General features: G+C 30.3%; 3 protein-coding genes across 8 annotated transcripts in view; 2 read left to right on the top strand and 1 right to left on the bottom strand.

Moving 5' to 3' along the window:
- The first annotated feature begins 2 nt into the window (after window positions 1-2).
- Window positions 3-3,398, top strand: mRpL18 (mitochondrial ribosomal protein L18). Of its 2 annotated transcripts, XM_014429064.3 has the most exons (3): window positions 19-154; window positions 2,063-2,148; window positions 2,407-3,398. In XM_014429064.3, the coding sequence occupies exons 2-3, from the start codon at window positions 2,125-2,127 to the stop codon at window positions 2,911-2,913; spliced, it is 531 nt and encodes a 176-aa protein (XP_014284550.1). In that variant the 5' UTR covers window positions 19-154; window positions 2,063-2,124; the 3' UTR covers window positions 2,914-3,398. The 2 variants fall into 2 exon arrangements, with proteins under 2 accessions (XP_014284559.1, XP_014284550.1); XM_014429073.3 differs by lacking the exon at window positions 2,063-2,148 and having other exon boundaries at window positions 3-154.
- Window positions 2,946-17,893, bottom strand: Scgalpha (sarcoglycan alpha). 5 transcript variants are annotated; one of them, XM_067047870.1, is made up of 12 exons: window positions 17,559-17,713; window positions 17,356-17,476; window positions 15,712-15,851; window positions 15,552-15,630; window positions 15,275-15,476; window positions 15,030-15,180; window positions 9,723-9,934; window positions 9,584-9,646; window positions 6,544-6,657; window positions 6,305-6,370; window positions 5,391-5,488; window positions 2,946-3,163 (listed from the first exon to the last, which is right to left on the bottom strand). In XM_067047870.1, coding segments are annotated over exons 1-12 (1,251 nt in total). In that variant the 5' UTR covers window positions 17,562-17,713; the 3' UTR covers window positions 2,946-3,161. The 5 variants fall into 5 exon arrangements, with proteins under 5 accessions (XP_066903971.1, XP_014284429.1, XP_066903983.1 ...); XM_014428943.2 differs by having other exon boundaries at window positions 15,030-15,204; window positions 17,559-17,712; XM_067047882.1 differs by lacking the exons at window positions 17,356-17,476; window positions 17,559-17,713 and adding an exon at window positions 17,783-17,893 and having other exon boundaries at window positions 15,030-15,204.
- 5PtaseI (inositol polyphosphate-5-phosphatase A) overlaps window positions 17,776-18,229 on the top strand; it is a 15,890-nt gene continuing 15,436 nt past the window's right edge. The window contains exon 1 of the mRNA XM_014428834.3: window positions 17,776-18,156. Coding sequence (XP_014284320.1) covers window positions 18,094-18,156 — 63 coding nt within the window. The 5' untranslated portion in view covers window positions 17,776-18,093. The remainder of the gene's footprint in view (window positions 18,157-18,229) is intronic.

The raw sequence follows: 18,229 nt of genomic DNA, 5'->3' as shown, positions 1-18,229 counted from the left end.
AGCTGCTGTTGTTTTTATACCTGTGTTATGAGATTCTCATGGATGATTGTTTAAGATTGTAAATCTTGTAATTTTTTCTTATAAATCTTCAATATTTTAACTACAATCCAACTAATGTGTTTTAAACCATTGATATACTTATACATATTTTGAGGTATGGTTGGTTTTATTTTACCAGGTTATATAAAGTCCTACATTTTTTCGAAGTTTTCTTTATAATTAAAATACATCTTTTTTAAGCAATTAAGTATACTTTACTGTCTGTTACAATGGACTTCAGAAACGTTATGTAGAAAAATTATCGCATTTGATATGTTAATCCTTCACCGAAACTTGTGATACATATACAATAAAATACATATCAATGTATATATAAGCCGAATACATAATTTTTTAATAAAATTTAATGGAGTTTTAGGGATTGTAAATTATATATAACACTACATTTTTTGATCCTGTCAAAATAATGGATTTATAGCTAGTGTTTAAATAGAATACATTTTAAATTAGGTGCTCAACTTTTCAGCGAGCAGCCCTGAAGAAGGCTAGAAACTCTAGCCGAAACGTCGGCACATTAAAATAAGTTAGTCATACTTATTTGTGTTTCATTGACCGCACCCCCAACCATCTTCTCCTCATTTATCATCCACGGTCAACTATCTCTCATAATTAGAATACATTTTATTAAGTTATGTTTAATTTTATTTGTATCAATATCTATTCTCATTTATTTTTTATCAGTTTAAAGAGGTTGTCTATAAACCTTATATTATATAATTGTTAAGTACAACCGTAATCTATGATGAACACACTGAAGTAGCTTAAAAAAAAAAAATCGTGATTATTGCTTTAATTTATCTGAGTTCTCCACAACTCCCGTTGTAATTGGCACCCTGTAAATTACATAAACTTCTGTTCCTGAATTTTATCTGTTACAGGAATTTCATCAATTTTTTATAGTTTTATTTCCTTCATAGTTAACACTGTTAGATCTGTAAGTTGTTAGTTGGAGTAGAATTCACAAAAAATTGATTTGGCCCACATTTTTGTTATCTTCTCATCTGAATTACCTATGCTGATGAAGCTTGGACACAAACATGGGGCAAGGAAACAAATTAATATGGCTTGTGTAGATAAAAAAATACATAAATAAAATTTTATATGGATTTGTTATCTTCTCATTTGAATTACCTATGCTGATAGGTGTATGAAGCTTGGACACAAACATGAGGCAAAGAAACAAATTATTATAGCTTGCATAAATAAAGAAATCATAAATAAAATTTTATATAAAAATAGTTTTATTTCACTGAAAAATAATATTAATATTTTTTTCCTTATATTACTTGTATCTCTTCTCTGTTCATTAGTTCCCTTGAAGACAATTTACTTTATGAGTCTTCTTTTTAATTATTACTTTTTATTGATGAGAAGATAGTTGACCGTGGATAATATATATGTAGAGAAGATGGTTGGGGGTTCAATCAGAAACTAACACAAATAAGTTTTTTCAACTTATTTTTGTTAGTTTCTGATTGCACCCCCAACCATCTTCTCTTCATATATTACTTTTAAGTGTGATATTTAGGTTCCATTGTTTTGGCTAGGCCTGGACTTAAAAAATTTAATGTAAAGGCATTCAGTCCATATGAAAATAAATAATTGCCTGGTCTAGAGGCTATTGAATAATACTTCTTCAATTTTAAAGTTATACGATTTATTGAATGTGTAGTCTGCTTTAATATTATGGATATTATTCTCCACTTTATCTTTAATATGTAGAGCTGTTTAAATTGTTTCTTTCAATTTTAACTTTTACTATATTTTATCAGTTAGTTATCCTCATTGGTGATATTCAAAATATTTAACAAAGAGTACACTAACAGAAAATTTCTCTGAGCAGTTTTCTCGGAAACTATGTATAGTCTAAGGCTCTAGTTTAGTAGTGTTTCAAAGTATATATTAATATGTATATTAAAATATGTTTTTTAAAAGAAAGAAAACAACTGAGAAATGTTACATGTGTTTAAAAAGATTTAGAAATCTTCAAACATTTTAACAGGTTCGGCTGAAACTATGCAAACCTGCTGAATATCACTACTGGTTATCCTGCATTTTAGTTACATGTGCGTTGAGATTCTAAAAAAGGTAGTTTGGACCTTAACGTAATATGGTTAAGATATATATCAAGAAATATATATTTTTTTAATTTATTTAATTAGCCTATTTTTCTTGGTCGAAAGATTATTTTTATCTTATCGTAGATGTTATGGTGTGATGGTTTAGTTTTTATGTCTATTATTAGGGGACCAGTGAAAGATTATTGCACCATATTACGTAATACATATATTTAATTAAATATATAACAATTAATAAATTTTAAATACACTATTTTTTTTCCATTAGGTGAACAGGATGAACAGGCGGATAATAAAATCTGTATGCAATTATGCTACAGTTGCAGGTTATGTTCATAACCGCAATCCTAGAAATTTGGAAAAGCTTACAATTGGCTATAAGCCTGATGGTTGGCACTTAGAAAAGCCAGGAAGATCTTATTGGCACAAAATAATTCTTGAGGTAACTGGAAGAAATGTCACAGCAAGTGTCCAACATTTCTCTGGTACTGTTCCTGTTACTGCATCAACTAAAGAATGGGCAATAAAAAAATACCTTTATAGTACCTTAGATAAAGCTGCCTACACCAATTTGGGACGTATCTTAGGCCGACGATGTCTCGAAACTGGAATAACAGAAATGTATTGTGATTTAGCATCACCTAAAGGTGGAAAAGTGGAACTTTTTTTAAATGAACTCGTTAAATCTGGAATTAGTTTAACAGAAGCACCAAGATATATTCATCCCAAACCTTCTGATTTAGAGAGGCCTGAAAAGCCTTGGGAGGTTCATTAAAATTACAGTGGCTTTTTAAATAAACTTTTAAGTAACATTTAGGATAGTATTTATTTCCTGTTACAAGTGAATAAAAACAATCTTATAAAAAAAAAAAATAAATAAATATTAATTTTTTTATCAAATAAATTTGCTAAAGTTACTATTTATCTATTCCTTAATGGAAACACTGATCTATCCTCTAAATTGTTAGCAATACCATGTCTTTGGTTCTGCTTCGAAGGCTAATTGTCAAGAGTCTTCTGATATTCTGGAACAAATAAAATAAAAATTAAATTGAATGTGTTCACATTACTATAACAAATGGGATATATAGATACACACAGATAAAACTAACATGCACCTTTATAAATTAGCTTACACACTCAACTAAGTCATCCACATTATTTCAATTTGTTATAGGACTAAATGCTTGACTGGTTATAATTTATCAATGAATATGATCAATTAAATTTGTAAATAAATTTGTTTTTGACTAAGCTGAATTTAATTTTAAATGCAAATTTTAATTTCCATTTATCTCAAATTGATGTTTTTGTAGGTTGATAGGTTTCTGCATAACCCAGTCCATATATATTAGTGCATGTGCTTTAAAATTATGAAAAGTATTGGCAATATTTCATTCGCTATTAAACCTAAACTTCCCAATGTACAATGATTTATATTTTAATGATGAAATGCTGTTTCCTGAGTAAAATAATTTTTATTTTGATGATTTATACTTGTAATGGTTGGTGGCATATAGATGGCACAGCTGGAGATTCTGGAGTAATTATACATCTTATGTTTAGTACTAGAAGTTATAAAAAATATGATATGACAGTTTTGCAATTATTTTTATATTATTTTTTTTTTCATTTCTTATCTGTATTAGCTATTTTAAATCCAATTTTCTTTCTTTTTTTTTTTTTTTTTTTTCAGTTGCCTCTACACACCTAGATCTTTGGCCGCCCAACCAGCCTTCTCTATGCTTGTCTGTCTTGGTCTTCTGCTTTCCAATTTGCTGTATGAAGCAAACTCTTTCGCATTTTTGTTGATTCTGTCTATCCATCTGGTTTTTATAATGGCATTCATTGAAGTGTAGAGGTGTCCTGATGGATTGCTTCGAGTGATATGTCCTGGCCATCTTAACCTTCTTGCCTTCATATCATGAGATATTGCCTGCTCAGTCCCTGCAAGCAGTTCCCTGTTATTTCTTCTCCATGTGTTCAGGCTCTGATCCCAGATCATTTTTATTGTACAGAGGACTTTCCTTTCAAATGTCAAGATAGACAGAAGCAATAAAAATGCGAAAGAGCTGCATGCAGCAAACTCAAAGTCAGCAGCCCAAGACTGATAAGCATAGAAAAGACTGGTTCAGGCAGTCAAAGATATAAGTGTGTAGAGCCAACTGAAAAAAATAAAATAATATGGATTTAAAATAACTAATACAGACACGCAATGGAAAAAAAAAAATCAAAATAACTGCATAACGGTCAATATTTTGCATGAAGGGATAATGATAAACTAACCTAAAAGCTTCTCGTTTAAAATTTATATATATTATATGTTTAGGTAACAACTGTAAATTTCCAATGAAAATAGTTTGTCTTATTTTTATAAATATTATTTCTTTGATTTTTCTTATCACTATTTCTTATGTATAATAAATAATTATTATCAATAATCTAAATAATTATTTTTCATTATGTGCTGTAAACTTCAAATGATGCTTTTTTCAATGATTTATTGAATAACTGTAGAACCTTTGAATTGCATCAGTGATCAGCTGTTTAGAAACTTTCTCTGAACTTAAATAAATACAACATACTATGATATTTAACTTTCAGTGGATGATTCCTCCATTTAATGAAAATATGTTGACACTAGCAAAAGAAAATTCAGTTAAACTTAATCTGTATATCAGGAAATAGAGAAATTCCAATATAGCATTTAAATATACATCCATTTTGATAATTGCCCTAAAACAAAGATGTACATATTTTTAGCATTATACTATAATTGAACCTACAAGGAAACAACCAACTTTTTTTTTTTGCTCTGCCTTCCAAGTTATAACGATAATTATTTCATTTCTTAACAAAAATCCCAGGCTCTATCTTTATTAAACTAAAGATAAGTTATTGGAACTTTAGACATCATTTAATTGATTTAAAAAATAAAAAAACTCCAGTAGAAATCATGGTTTGTTAGATGTATCTTCACTTAACTCACACTATCTTTTATACTAAGAAGGCTGCCTCAATTTTCCAACTTTAAAACAAATTATATGAAATAAAAATTAAAAAAAAAAAAAAAAACATCAAAAAGCAAAGTTCTATTCAAACCTAATTATGATGGAAGTATACTTCATGTTAGGTATATCTAAAAAAACTTGAATGTTATTAAAAATGTGACAAACATTTGTTAGAAAAGGTTATAAAAAAAAAAAAAAATAAAATCAGTGTTCGACTTTTGACCAGACCATTCATACTAACACTGAATCTTGCTTGTTTGAGCATTTATTGTGGGTTTGATATCATAACTCATAGAAGCGATGATAACATCTTCACCAATTTTACATTCAGAATATGCTCTAAAAATGAAAGAAAAATATGATATGAGTTGATTTTTTAAGTTGAAAATTTTCAGAGTAGACTTCATTAAAAAATTTTCTCATCAAATTAATGAAAACTAAAACTAAAAAAAAAAATTGCTGTCAGATCCCAAGCATATACCTAACTTAAATATGTAACTTTAGTTTCATACAACTTTTCATTTTGATTTAGATTGTACATGAACAAGATTTTTCAAACAAACAGATCATTTTGCAAGGCTTGGTTATTTGGACTCAGATTATCTTAAATTGTGTATTTTCATCAAAAACTTCGAAATTTTTCGTAGTTGTAAAACTTCTCCTTACTGCATATTTAATGTGTAGGTAAGTGAAAGTAAAAATAATGCTAAATTTCATTAAAGCAACAGATGAAAGTGAATTAACAAGTTACGCATAAAGTTTACAAAATATTGATTATCTGTGTAATAAAAACATGATTTCACAAGAAAATGTTCTATAATCATTAAGATAACTTTCTTTTTGTTTATCCTTGAAAGCAGATGCACTGCACACAATTTTGATTAAATGATAAATTTCAATAAATAGGAGTAACTGGTGCTTCAATTGCAGTGTTATGTTATCTTTTAAAATATATTGCTGTATTAATAGGACATTAATCATTATTATTAGTATATACTTCAGTATTCAGTGATAGAAAAACATTCTGTTCTCTTCTGGCCATCTACCATATTAAAATTTTGACAATAGTATGAGGAAATTAACAAATAATTTGTTACAAATTTAACAGTATGAGGAAAATTAATTTTGTTAACACTTGTATAATTTGATACAAACATTCTTTTTGTTGCCGAGTATGGAGGAGGGTTGGGCCTACAGGTATCCATTCTGTCTGAAGTCAGTCTAAAAAAAAAAATCAATTACAATAGATATTTATATTTGGTATTAATCTAATACTAAGTATGCTTCTCAAACTAATAAAATTTGGTGAGACTACTATATAAAATTATACTTGAGCAGATATTGTTTCTATGCTGTTTAAGGAACAGATTAACTATTAACAGAAGCAGATGTACCTGGGGCTTGTTTCTGTGTTTCTATTGTTATCCATTGAACGAAGAGTATCGGTTGCCCTTTGCACAGCTTGGTATTGTGCTATAGTTAGCTCATTATCTTCTGATTTTTGTTTACTAAAATAAAACAAATTTTTTAAAAAAAATATAAACTATTGTTATTTTAAAAGGAGAAATTAAAAATAAAATTGTTGAGCTATGTCCACACTGTGCTCTTTTAGCACAAGGCTTTTTATTCTGTCAACATCCTGTGTTTTTTAAAATATGCTTTATCCCTTCTCCATATCATATACTAGAAGCTTGTTCACAATGATTGAGTTCAAGATTTCAATATGCGATAACATTTTAGTAGGTGGAATGTGTGCGGCGTATTTAGTAATGAGAAATTATAGGAAAAAATAGTTTATTTCTTTTTCAGAAAAACATTAATGTGGTTTGAGAAACACTGTGCCCCATGTTTAGAACCATTAAATCCATAACAATTTAGATAAGCTAATCGAACAGTAAATTTAAATTATTACTTTTTTGATACTCATTGTAAGCCATTTTGTCAATAAATTTGCAAATTATTGAATTTCTAATTAACTTAAAAAAATTACTACAAAATATTTTATGTTAAGAGTATCCTTTTTACTAGGTAATTCTTATGATAAAAATTTAGCAAAATAACATTTACTTCTAAGATAGAACTAATAAAACAGTCAATAACTATTTTATAAAACATTTTTTGTTTTCTTTTGACTGCACCCCCAACCACGTGCTTCATAATTTGAAATAATAAAGTCAATCATTTACATGTATAATATTAATTATTTAATTGTGATAAATTATTTCAAAAAATATCAAATCATAACGAAAATAGAAAATTACCATCAGTGGATGGCTATCTCAATTTATTTCTTAATGCTTTGATAATAACTTCATGAGACAATAGTTAAGAAAATATTCAATATTTAACAGAATAAAATAAACCATATACACTAATGGATGAAGTTTAGTTTTAGTAACATATCGTGATCAATTAAAAATAATTAGAGAAAGATTAACAACTAGTATTATTAATGAAATCACTTCAATTCCCATCGTTATCTAAGACAGAAATTTATTTATATGACATGTATTTATGAATTTATTTACTGGTTATCATGAGGTTATTATAAAGTCATATAAAAGCTAGTCTTTTTTTTAAAAATATTTATGAAATAAAAGGTGTTATTACATACATTATAATCAGCATTGCATTACTGTATAAAGAACTCTAATAACTAATATAATGAATTGATGTGTTTATTTACGATATTGGCATATCAATTATGAGAAAAAATATATAAATTTTCAGATTGAGTAAAATCTTTGAGCAGGAACTAGATAATTAATAATTAAACAGTTTCTCACTGAATTTAGCCCAGAGAGGTTTTCTTGCCACTTTCATTTTTCATAGAAATAAGCACAGTTTCTGGGAAATTTTTGAACAATATCTTAATTTGTATGTTGTGTAAAATTTTAGTTTGTAAAATTTTTCAAAGCTTTACACATTTGTGTCTGATGGCTCCACATAACAATACTGCATATTAAATGATTTGACTTCTAATTCAACATTACTAGGCATATTTATATATCTTTCTGGAGTAAAACACTCATTTTATGTAAGTAAACGTGTATAATAATTCATTCTCCAGATAAAGAATGATTCGGAGGGTTCATAGCATGAGTGGAAAACTGACAATTTGTATGGAAAAAAAATGAAGAAATATGACATATAATATGGTTCCACAAGTGGTTTGTTTGTCTGAATAATTCATAAATAGAATGAAAATATTATGATGTAATATCAGTCTCTTACCACGAAGAAACTTCTCAGCAAATAGCTACAGAGAAGATCAGTTGAGCTGAAGTAATACTTTTTGGTACTCAGAATTGGAGAGTTAGCTAGCAAGAATCACCAGTAGCTAATGCTTAAGGGAAATTTAATCCCCGGTGAGTTACGGCCAACCAAGATTGTGATCATCGACTTACTGATTAAGGACATTCATGAATATTTCTGTTCAACACTAGATTAACAGACAGGAAATCATATTGAGGATTGCTTGATTGAGAGAGTATGTGGAGACAAACGTAGCCCAGTAGCTAGAGTGTGTCATAATAATATAATAATGACTGCTACTTTTCTTAACCCATTGACAGTGTACCCCATGACGATCATGGGCAGAGCGTCAAATATCATTCAGCTTATCTAGGCTAGAGTCATTGCTTTCTCTGTTTTCAAAGATTATTTTAACTGAAGAAGGAGAAGTGGTTTAGTTTTGAATTCAGTATGCCGTCGACGTTGAAACTGATCACACAATCCTTTGGATCAGAGCTTAGTGCTTCATCAGTTCTAAAAATCATTTTTATGAATTATATAAAATTGTATTTTTGTCATCCAAAATAGGTAGTAGTAATAGTATTGTGATGTCTGCTTATGTATCCAGTGTTTAAAAATCTATCATACACAGACTAATTACTTACTGACAAGGTACATATAAAGCAGGTTTTTTTTTACATTTTTTCTTACATGCCAAAGTATTTCTGAACATGAAAAAATGACATTTTTTTTATTAGAATTCGTAATTTTACATTGTGAAAGGGTTAACTGAAGTTGTACAAAATTCTTAGTATGAAGAGAAATAATTCAACAGAGCATGACATGGAGTTGTGAAGGTGTCATAACATGTTATAAGCATATTGTAATGACCAGCCAAAAAAGTAATTATTACTGAACTAGCTTGGGGAAACCTTTATTAAACCGAAATTTAGATGGGAGATAACATTTATTCTTGTCTTTTTGATTAAGATTTGAATTAAGTTCGACTGGAATAAAGTCATTCCAATGAGGAAATATCACCCACCTTAAGACCTCCGGATTCATAAAACCAAGTATTTATTAATCAGAAAAGAAATCATTAATTGGTTTAGAAAAAATCTGTAATTGTGGTTAGTTCATTATCCACACCCTTTGAGGTTACATCATGCTGTTAATATGTAACATTTTTTTTCTTAATACCTGTAATAATCTTCACATACATAGAAGAGAGAATCAAAAAAGCTATCAGACCTTGGATCATTTCTGCAATGAGAATTCCGTTTAAACTAAAAATACAAACATATTACCTTTTTTTAAATCAATCACCTACAATACTCACACTGACTGATGTTGGAAACAAAGGACGAAAGAGAGAAACAGCCAAAGGATGACAAGAGTTGCTGCTGGTACAATAATTGTCATTAACATTTCAGAAACATAGTCTCTGGTAGGTAAATTATATTTGTCTGGTAATTTCCATCCTGATCCTCCCATTATATCAGCTTCTGCTTCTTTGTAATGTGCATTTCCACTTTCGCTTTCTAATTTTACCTGTAAAAATCATTAAAATATTATTGTTCCCTAAAGGAATGCAGATAACTGTAACTTAAGTTTTTAAAAACATTCAACCTAGTTTTGACTCGATAAAAAAAATTATACCTCAATAAAAAAATATATAGTTGTCTTTTAAAAACTACTTACTATTTTCTTATAACTTTATATTAGACTAAACCTAATTTTAATAACATAATGACTAATAACATTATTAATTCTCATATTACTACCTCTCATAAAACAATAAAGCAAATATTTACAATTAAACTAAACTTTTATTGTACATAAGCAGGAGAGGAAATAAATCTCTGATAAAGTACGCACATACAGAGTATTTAAATTATTTGCAATTGGCTGGCAAGGCCCTTCTTATCAGTAGCAGGAAAATGAGAGAAAAATGTATGCTGCGAGTAGGAAAGCAAAAACTTTGGTCCCAACCTTCCTTGACATACCTTGGGGTTAGAATCATTGGCAGGCTGTGGTTCAAGGAACACATCCAGTGGGTGTGCAATAAAGTGGTTAGAGTGACTACAGCGATGTTCCAGCTAATTCCCAACTTACTGCCTAGGCACAGCCGTCGGTTATTGATATCAGGTGTGGTGACATCTATTCTGCTCTATGCAACTGCTATATGATAAGCATACTATGGCATACAAAAGATCGATGGTGTCCGTCTATCATCAGAGGGTAGGAAATAGGAGGGAGAGGTGGTTTCAGGGGATAAAAAATTCACACACGGATAGGTACGGGCCAAAATTTCCACTTTCTATAAAAAAAAAAAAAACACACATATATACATACGCAGCACAAGTAACTAATGGACTGACGTTTATGCCAAATATTGGTGGACCAAGGGAAAATCAGAAGAAGCTTCTGGCTAATGTAGTTCCACGCTTCTGTACGCAGCACCAATCTGGTTGGAGGCTTGCCAAGTGCAGTCATATGTCTGTAAAGCTATTGGTGTGCATCAAAACAGTACCCTGCATGTCGCTCAAGCTTTTCACACTGTGTCCTATGATGCTGTGTGAGTCATCGCAGATATGCCTCCAATTGATCTTTTAGAAGATGAAAGCAGTTAGATGTTCCAAAGAAAACAAGAAGAGCAAGATGATTACTGGGCTTCATTAGCAAAAGAAGAGAGAGATCATACTCTTGAAAGAGAGCATAGATGCTGGAATGCCTCATCTTGGACCCACCGTATGATTCCCAATATATTGACATGGATGTCCCGGAAACAAGGGGAGTTAGATTATTACCTTGACTAACTGCTTACAGGGCATGGTTAGTTCAGGGCCCACTTAGCCCACTCCAAACTAGAGGATAGTTCATCACGCCCAACTTGTGATTCTGTGGATGAAATAGCAGAGCCTTCTTGCTTCTGTTGTTCAGGTCTTGCTTAAGAAAAAGGAGACCTAGATATGAAACTTGGCCAGAAATCAGTCCCAGAAAAATTAGTTCCTTTGATGATGACTGAGCAGGAGAATCGGAGAGCTGCAGCAAACTATGCTAGACCCTATACTTCGTATCACTTTCCTACATTTATCAAATCCGGTCTATATTATCACCTATACATTTCTCATACTGTATGATTCATATGTTAGTTCTATTTTTCTTAGTTTATTGTATCATTACTTTCCTCATGGTTCATTATTTCAACTCTTATTCAAGCATTTTCCTCTCTTTACTGTATATAATTTGTTTACAATATGATGTAATTTGCTTTTTACCTGTGTTCTCAGCCTCTTTAGGAACTCTTGTCTTCTTAAGGGGAGTTGTTTTGCTTTTTTTATTTCTTAGAGCTCAATGGTGGGTAATTAGAAGGAAAGGCAGGGTCGTCTTTTGCTTATGGGAGTAAAGTTTCGAAAAGAGTATAAATAAAAAATATAATAGGGATATTTCTATTTTTTTTTTATTTATATTTAAAAAATATAAAATTTTAATAGAGAAACTCATCATCAAAAAATTAGGGAATTATCATTGTTGAGACTATTCTTTAATTTTTAGCTTTAATGCTTACATCTATAATCAGCAATAAACCAAGAAGAATTAACCTATAATGCTTATATAAATTGTTTCACAGCTAGCTGGATTATCCTAACCATTCATCATTCATGAATTGTTCAGCACTAAGAACAAGGAAGAAGAGGCCACACAATGGCTTAGCTTAAATAGGTATATGGCTTAGACAAGAAGTAAGTATACAGATAGCCCTTCTGCCCTGTGAAGTAATATTTGACATTGGTTCTGCAGGGTGGTAAAGAAGAATTGGGAGGTGTAGGGTTTTTAGTTATTAGTAAACTTCGTCTTATAAAAGATTTTTACCTAACCAACAAAACAAAACACACACACATGCAGGACTTAATTTTCAAGGTGACAATGCCGGAGAGAGCATCCCACAACTGTGGGATTCGCTGATATTGCAGTAGTAGTAGTAGTGGCGAAGTACTTGGAAGAAGTTACCCTCATCGTCAACCAGGCTGTTGCTACGGTTCGAGGTTGGCAGTCTTCAGTAGTCCTACAGCTTGCAGATCACAAGGCCGAGGTTTCCCTAGTTATTAGCAGGAAGCAAACGGAGTCTATCACTGTCACAGTGGGTAGGCACGAAATTCGGTCTTGTTTAAAATACCTAGAAGTAATGAATGATGCACATCTCCAGTTTAATGTTCACATGGAGTATATCAGCGCCAAATCTGCTAAAGTAGCATCCTTATTGTCACGCCTAATGGCAAAAATTGGAGGTCCCAGGGAAAATATTTGTGCAAAAAAAATATGCAGATTCTGGGAGATGGACTTGCAGGTTGATACCTGATGTTGGCTTGTGTTATGGTCACTGACATGGTGAGGTAGATTTTTATGTGACCCAACTGTTGGACATGGATGCTTTAGAGCATACCAATACCAATTTAAATTGGAGAACAGTGCAGAATGCCCTGCATGTCAGTCTGTTGAGGAAACAGCAGAGCATGCATTTTTCTCTTGCATTCACTTTGCCAAAGAAAGAAGTGAATTGGAGAGAGTGTGGGGAGGAAGCATCATACCAGAAAACGTAGTGAGCCATACGCAGACCAGCATTGAGATGCAGTGAAGAGAATCACCACAGTTGTTCTTAAGAGGTTGAGAGCAGAAGAGAAGGTCAGAAAGTGTGACTAGCATGGAAGACAAGAAAATCATGCAAAGAGAAAAATAAGGTGCCACTCAGCCATTTCCCTCCATGAAGTAATGCCTAACGACGGTTCTGTGTCAGTCCTGGAGAGGAATGAACAGGTGTAGGGATGTGTTTTTTTTAGTGGGTAAAGGCCTAATTGTGTCTTTTGAAGATTTCCACCAACCCTCAAAATAACAAAAAAAACAAACACACACACACACACACACATATATATACAGATAAATTTTAAAAGAGAAGCTTTTAAATTATCATTATCCCTCAATTCACTCAAAAATTTTCTTAGTCAATACTATTTACCATTTTTATTTTTAAAAAATATTTTATCTTCATGTTTTGATCATTTATTCATGATTCAAAAATGTTCAGTTGCTGAAGCTAAATTAAAAATAAGTTTTTATTGCAGTCAATATTGAAAATAAAAATCTGATTTCTTTTCTTAAAGAAATATGCATGAATGGAAGATTTCCTGGCAAAAAGAAGAAAAAAAATTTTTTCCATTGCACTCTTATTCCAAACAAACAATATAGGTGTATTAAAGCACTGAACTCTGAGCATATTCATGAAATAACTTTAATAAAATAAGTATATTGGATAATATTAAGCACAATATAATTTCAACTGAATAAACCTGTTGAACTAAAATTTAAAGGATAAAGTGAGCTATTTTAAGTGCTAATATATTGAAATAATTGATCAATTTTTCAATATACATGATATTTTTTTGTGTTTCAACATGACACACTGGATCTTATTAAAGAAAATATATTCAAGACATAAATATGTCAATAAAATATGGTTTTCGTTTATTTTTTTTTGGGTGTGTTAAAGAAGGTAAAGAAAAGTTTTCTGAAAAAGGAGAGACATGTTGGTTGGTTGTGACAACAATGTCAACTGATAGAGCTATCTCAGTTATCTGTTTCCTGTCAGAGATGTCATTCACAGGCCCTCTAAATATCTTTCAATAGACTAAAAATGCTTTCATCACTCAATGTAGATGTCAGGAGACCTTTTGCCATTGGATAAAAGAACAATAAACTTTTACTGAAAATTGATTAAATAAATTATATTGGTTCATTATAAATTAAAGTAAGATTTTAAGTAATATGGAATATAAGGATCATAATTTCAACTTATTGCTTTTTTCTTATTACAAACTGAAGAAAATTTTTTACTGAAATTGCAGAAAAAAAAATCAAAAATTAACATTTTAATCCAATTGATAGTGTTAAAGTAAGTTTACATCATAAGGCCTATTCACACTAAACTAGTAATTTAGTCCAATGGAAAGTGATTTAGCCTAGTAATTTAGTCTGGCTCTGTTCTTAGTAGAGCCATCCACCACATCCTCATGGCGCTGTGGCTCACTGATAAAACAAGTCAGAACCTTTTCTTTTAGTCCAATTCATTCGTTGTTCCATAAAGATATTTCCATTGGGGTGAAGAAACAGCTTTAAATTTTGTTGAGAATTATTTCAAATGTGACTATTCTTGAAATATCGAGTCCCTGCATTATAAAAACATGCATATGAAACAATTTTCAGTATATATAGGTTTAGAGAGAAATATAATTAAAAATTTTGGCCATCAAATTATTGTATACTTAGTTTTAATTTATTACAGATCTATACTTATTAATAATAATATTTTTTAATCAATCAAATGATTATTAATATTATTATCAAAATTATAAGCAATAGTGTATTAAAATAATAATCATAATTTCTTTTCTAATCAACCAACTCCCATGAATTAAAAAAAAAAAAAAAGTAAAACAGTACTAATAGGAATTTTTGAGCAATAGTAAATATCTTAGTTACTAAATTATAGTTACTTCATTAAATTACTAGCCAAGTATGAACTAGGTCAAAGACTAGCTTGAATTATATTCTGCAAAACTTGAAGTTTGAATACTTCTAAAATACTTACGAGTCTAAATGAGCACCAGTCAAGAAGAAAGCCCTGTGATCTAAAATGCCTGTCGACAGTAGTTCTTTTGAAGTCTCTTGGGCAGGAGGAGAATTTCAACAATGGTCTTACTTCTTCTTGTAAATCCATTAATTCTTCTGAAAATTCTTCTCTACTCCCAAGATGAACAACAACCCTTCAGGTATAATGATTAAAAAATTAGAAGAAAAAAAAATTGATTAATAAATTTCAGATCATTGCCATACCCTTCTCCTTCCTGTGGTATAAGTGGGAGTCTAGCGCCAAGCTTCACCGCTGAAGCCAAGAATGTTACATACAAATAATTCTTACTTGATTTCCAGAGCACATCCATAAATATATTTAAGAGTTTCTGTAATCTATGAGAATCAAAGAGATCTTGAACATTTAAATTGTCTACCTTTAAATGAACTTCATATCTTGCAATATCTGAAAATAGTTCCCGTTTTGAGGATAACTCATTTAAAAATAATATTCAAAGTCATTGACAGAAATGATAATCACCTTGTTTTTCTGTGACATTTAAATGTATAGTTTTGTGAAGACTCTCATAAGTGTCTTTGTTGATTCCAATGATGTCGAGCTTCACATAAATAAGAAAACAGTAATTAGTATTTTAAGTGTTGTGTATATATATATATTACTAATTGTATTTGGCAGGCACCTTAAAATTTGGTTGATTCACAGGAGGCACACCAAAAATAAAACCAGCTCTATGCCTGTCACTATATAGATAAGACATCCATCTTGGCAAGTCAGGATTATTAGCAAGTGTTGCACGATATTTAAATCCTCTTACAGATGCTATAAAAGTTTTTGTGCTATTAGAGTTGAGTAGATACCTGGTAGAATATTTTAGATATTTCTAATTTACTAAAAAATAGTTGGGAAAGTCTAATGAAAAATATAAATGGGCATTTATAAAACTTAGCAACTGTCAGAACAAAGAAATTGGTGCACTTTCACTTGGTAATTTATCTATTTTTTTGTAATGCACATTTGTTACTTATTTTTTTCTGACCTAAGGACGTCAATATAATAAAATCTATCAGCCTGCATATATTATGGTATTTCAGGTACAGTGCATGCATGTACTGTACAGTCCACGCCTAAGTCCATTTCTAAGCCATATTAATAGAAATCTAGGATTAAATATTACAGGCACTTTATAGCCCTATTCTGTGTCCGTTTCTGAGTTATACTAATAGAAACTATACCATTAGAGCTTTATTTTTTTTCGGCCAAAGACTCTCATTGGAGTCCTATACTGTATTACAGCTTTAATAATTTTAACAATCACTTTAAAAATTACGGGTATAAATACATAATAAATTAAAGGTTAAATATTATCTTGAGGGAGAGAAGAGGAAGACGATGTTCTTAGAACAGGACTTCCTATTAGTTATAATATAAATAAGGAAAAATTTGATATTCATTTCAAAAATAAAAAAGCATTCAGATCTTTGAGTGGCCATCCATTACCTGTAATCCATAACCCTGACTAGATGCTTAGAATCGGCTAGAGATTCAAATATATAATTAAAAGATCTGAAAGAATAAAGTAAGAAATAATGCAAAACATTAAACAAAATTTATAAATTTACTTTGAATTTTTTAAATCTGCCATGAACTGCTCCTGTTTCACATTTATAATATAGAAAACAAATAATTTTTTTTAGAGAAAAACTAATAAACAATTCCTAATAAATAATATATAAAAATAAAAATTTCCTTTTTAAAAGCATCTTGAAAAGCTGATAAAGAATGTTTAATTTAAGAAGAATATTAGATAAACATGTCCTATATATGGAAATTATCAAAGAATTGTTGTAATTTTTTACTATCAAAAAATATTAAAAACAAAATAATTATAATAAATAAATGAAAGACATGATTTACATTTCAATTATATATATTAGATAAAAAGGTTTATGATTTAATAATAATCAATAAGAAAATTGTTTTATGGTGAGAGGATAGGTAATAAAATATCAAAAGAAAGCTCAGTGCTTTTTAACTTTTTAGTGCTTTTTATCCATCACACTGTTCAGAAAGCAGTGTGACGCATACATACAAACACATACACATACTTATTGGCAAAAAAGAGTGTTACTTTTTTTATTTTTTTAATATAAGCAGTTTGTAGGTTTAGTGTATGGTGATATAAAATTGCTGCATCTTCAGCATTGATTTGATAATTATTTAATCATGAATAAACTAAATAACACTTAGGAATTTAGCTTATTAGATTTGCTATAGGTTTAAAACACTAGAATGGTTTTAATAATGAATTTAAATAAATTCTCACAATTCTCTGTCCAGTTGAAAAAGGTTGGATCTATCTTTTTTATGAATATTTTTGAGGTAAATATTTCTTCTCCTCGTGAAACAGAAATGATGAGAAGACCATATAAAATTCCCTTTAACGGCTGAAAAACGGAGATATTTTGTTGTAAAAATAAATGCAGTAGTTCGAATAACTAACATGAAGAAAGTGGGGAATAAATTTACCATGTTTTAAAGGATGTAAAGAATTAGATTAGAATCTAAGCGAAGGGGTAAGTGATAAGGAGACCTTTATCAAGGGTAAGAAAGGGCTTCGTAAAACGGTAGAACACTGTCCTAAAGCCAAGTCAATAAACGTGTGCCTGTCTTGTGCGCAGTCTTTATTTAGAAACAGGAAGCCATTATTATTATACCAACGATAGTCTATAGTGGAATAACATCATTCATACGTCAATTTTTCCAGTTGTTGAAAGTTGTCCGTACGTAAGAGAGAATTTTCCCGACCAATTATTTATTTTGTTTTTCCTTCATTCCTTCCCCAAACACGTTTTATGAGTAGCGCTGAGTTTATTGACGTCAATGAAGGGGGCGTGGCCTAGGTAGACTTCAGTATGGCGGTAAAGATCTGTGAGTGGGGTTCCGACTCAAAACATGGCACGGTCTAAATCGGACCTGTCAAATAAATGTTTTTCCTTCTAATATTTAACATAAAGTTTCTTTTCTTCCTTATTTGTTGAGAATTCAGAAAATATTGGTCGCAATGGCTTCAGATCCAGTTCCGATCCTCTTGGTGACAGCCAATGTAGGATCTATATTTGAAGATGTGAGTTTTATTTATCCATAAAAAATAAATAAAATTCTATTATATCACCCTAAAGTATAATCATATTACCATT

The sequence above is a fragment of the Halyomorpha halys genome, unplaced genomic scaffold, assembly GCF_000696795.3.
Source record: "Halyomorpha halys isolate HHAL.00 unplaced genomic scaffold, Hhal_1.1 Scaffold34.1, whole genome shotgun sequence".
NCBI lineage: Eukaryota > Metazoa > Arthropoda > Insecta > Hemiptera > Pentatomidae > Halyomorpha > Halyomorpha halys.
The sequence above is the reverse complement of the archived record's forward strand: the minus strand, read 5'-3'. Positions and strand labels throughout refer to the sequence as shown.

Bases quoted from the DNA above. Each gene is read 5' to 3' on its own strand.
- mRpL18 (XM_014429064.3), top strand. From the start codon at position 2,125: ATGTGCGTTGAGATTCTAAAAAAG. The intron at 2,149-2,406 runs GTAGTTTGGACC...TTTTTCCATTAG, and splicing joins GCGTTGAGATTCTAAAAAAG to GTGAACAGGATGAACAGGCG.
- Scgalpha (XM_014428943.2), bottom strand. The intron at 15,205-15,274 runs GTATGGCAATGA...TTATACCTGAAG, and splicing joins ATACCACAGGAAGGAGAAGG to GGTTGTTGTTCATCTTGGGA. The intron at 6,371-6,543 runs GTACATCTGCTT...TTTTTTTTTTAG, and splicing joins AACACAGAAACAAGCCCCAG to ACTGACTTCAGACAGAATGG.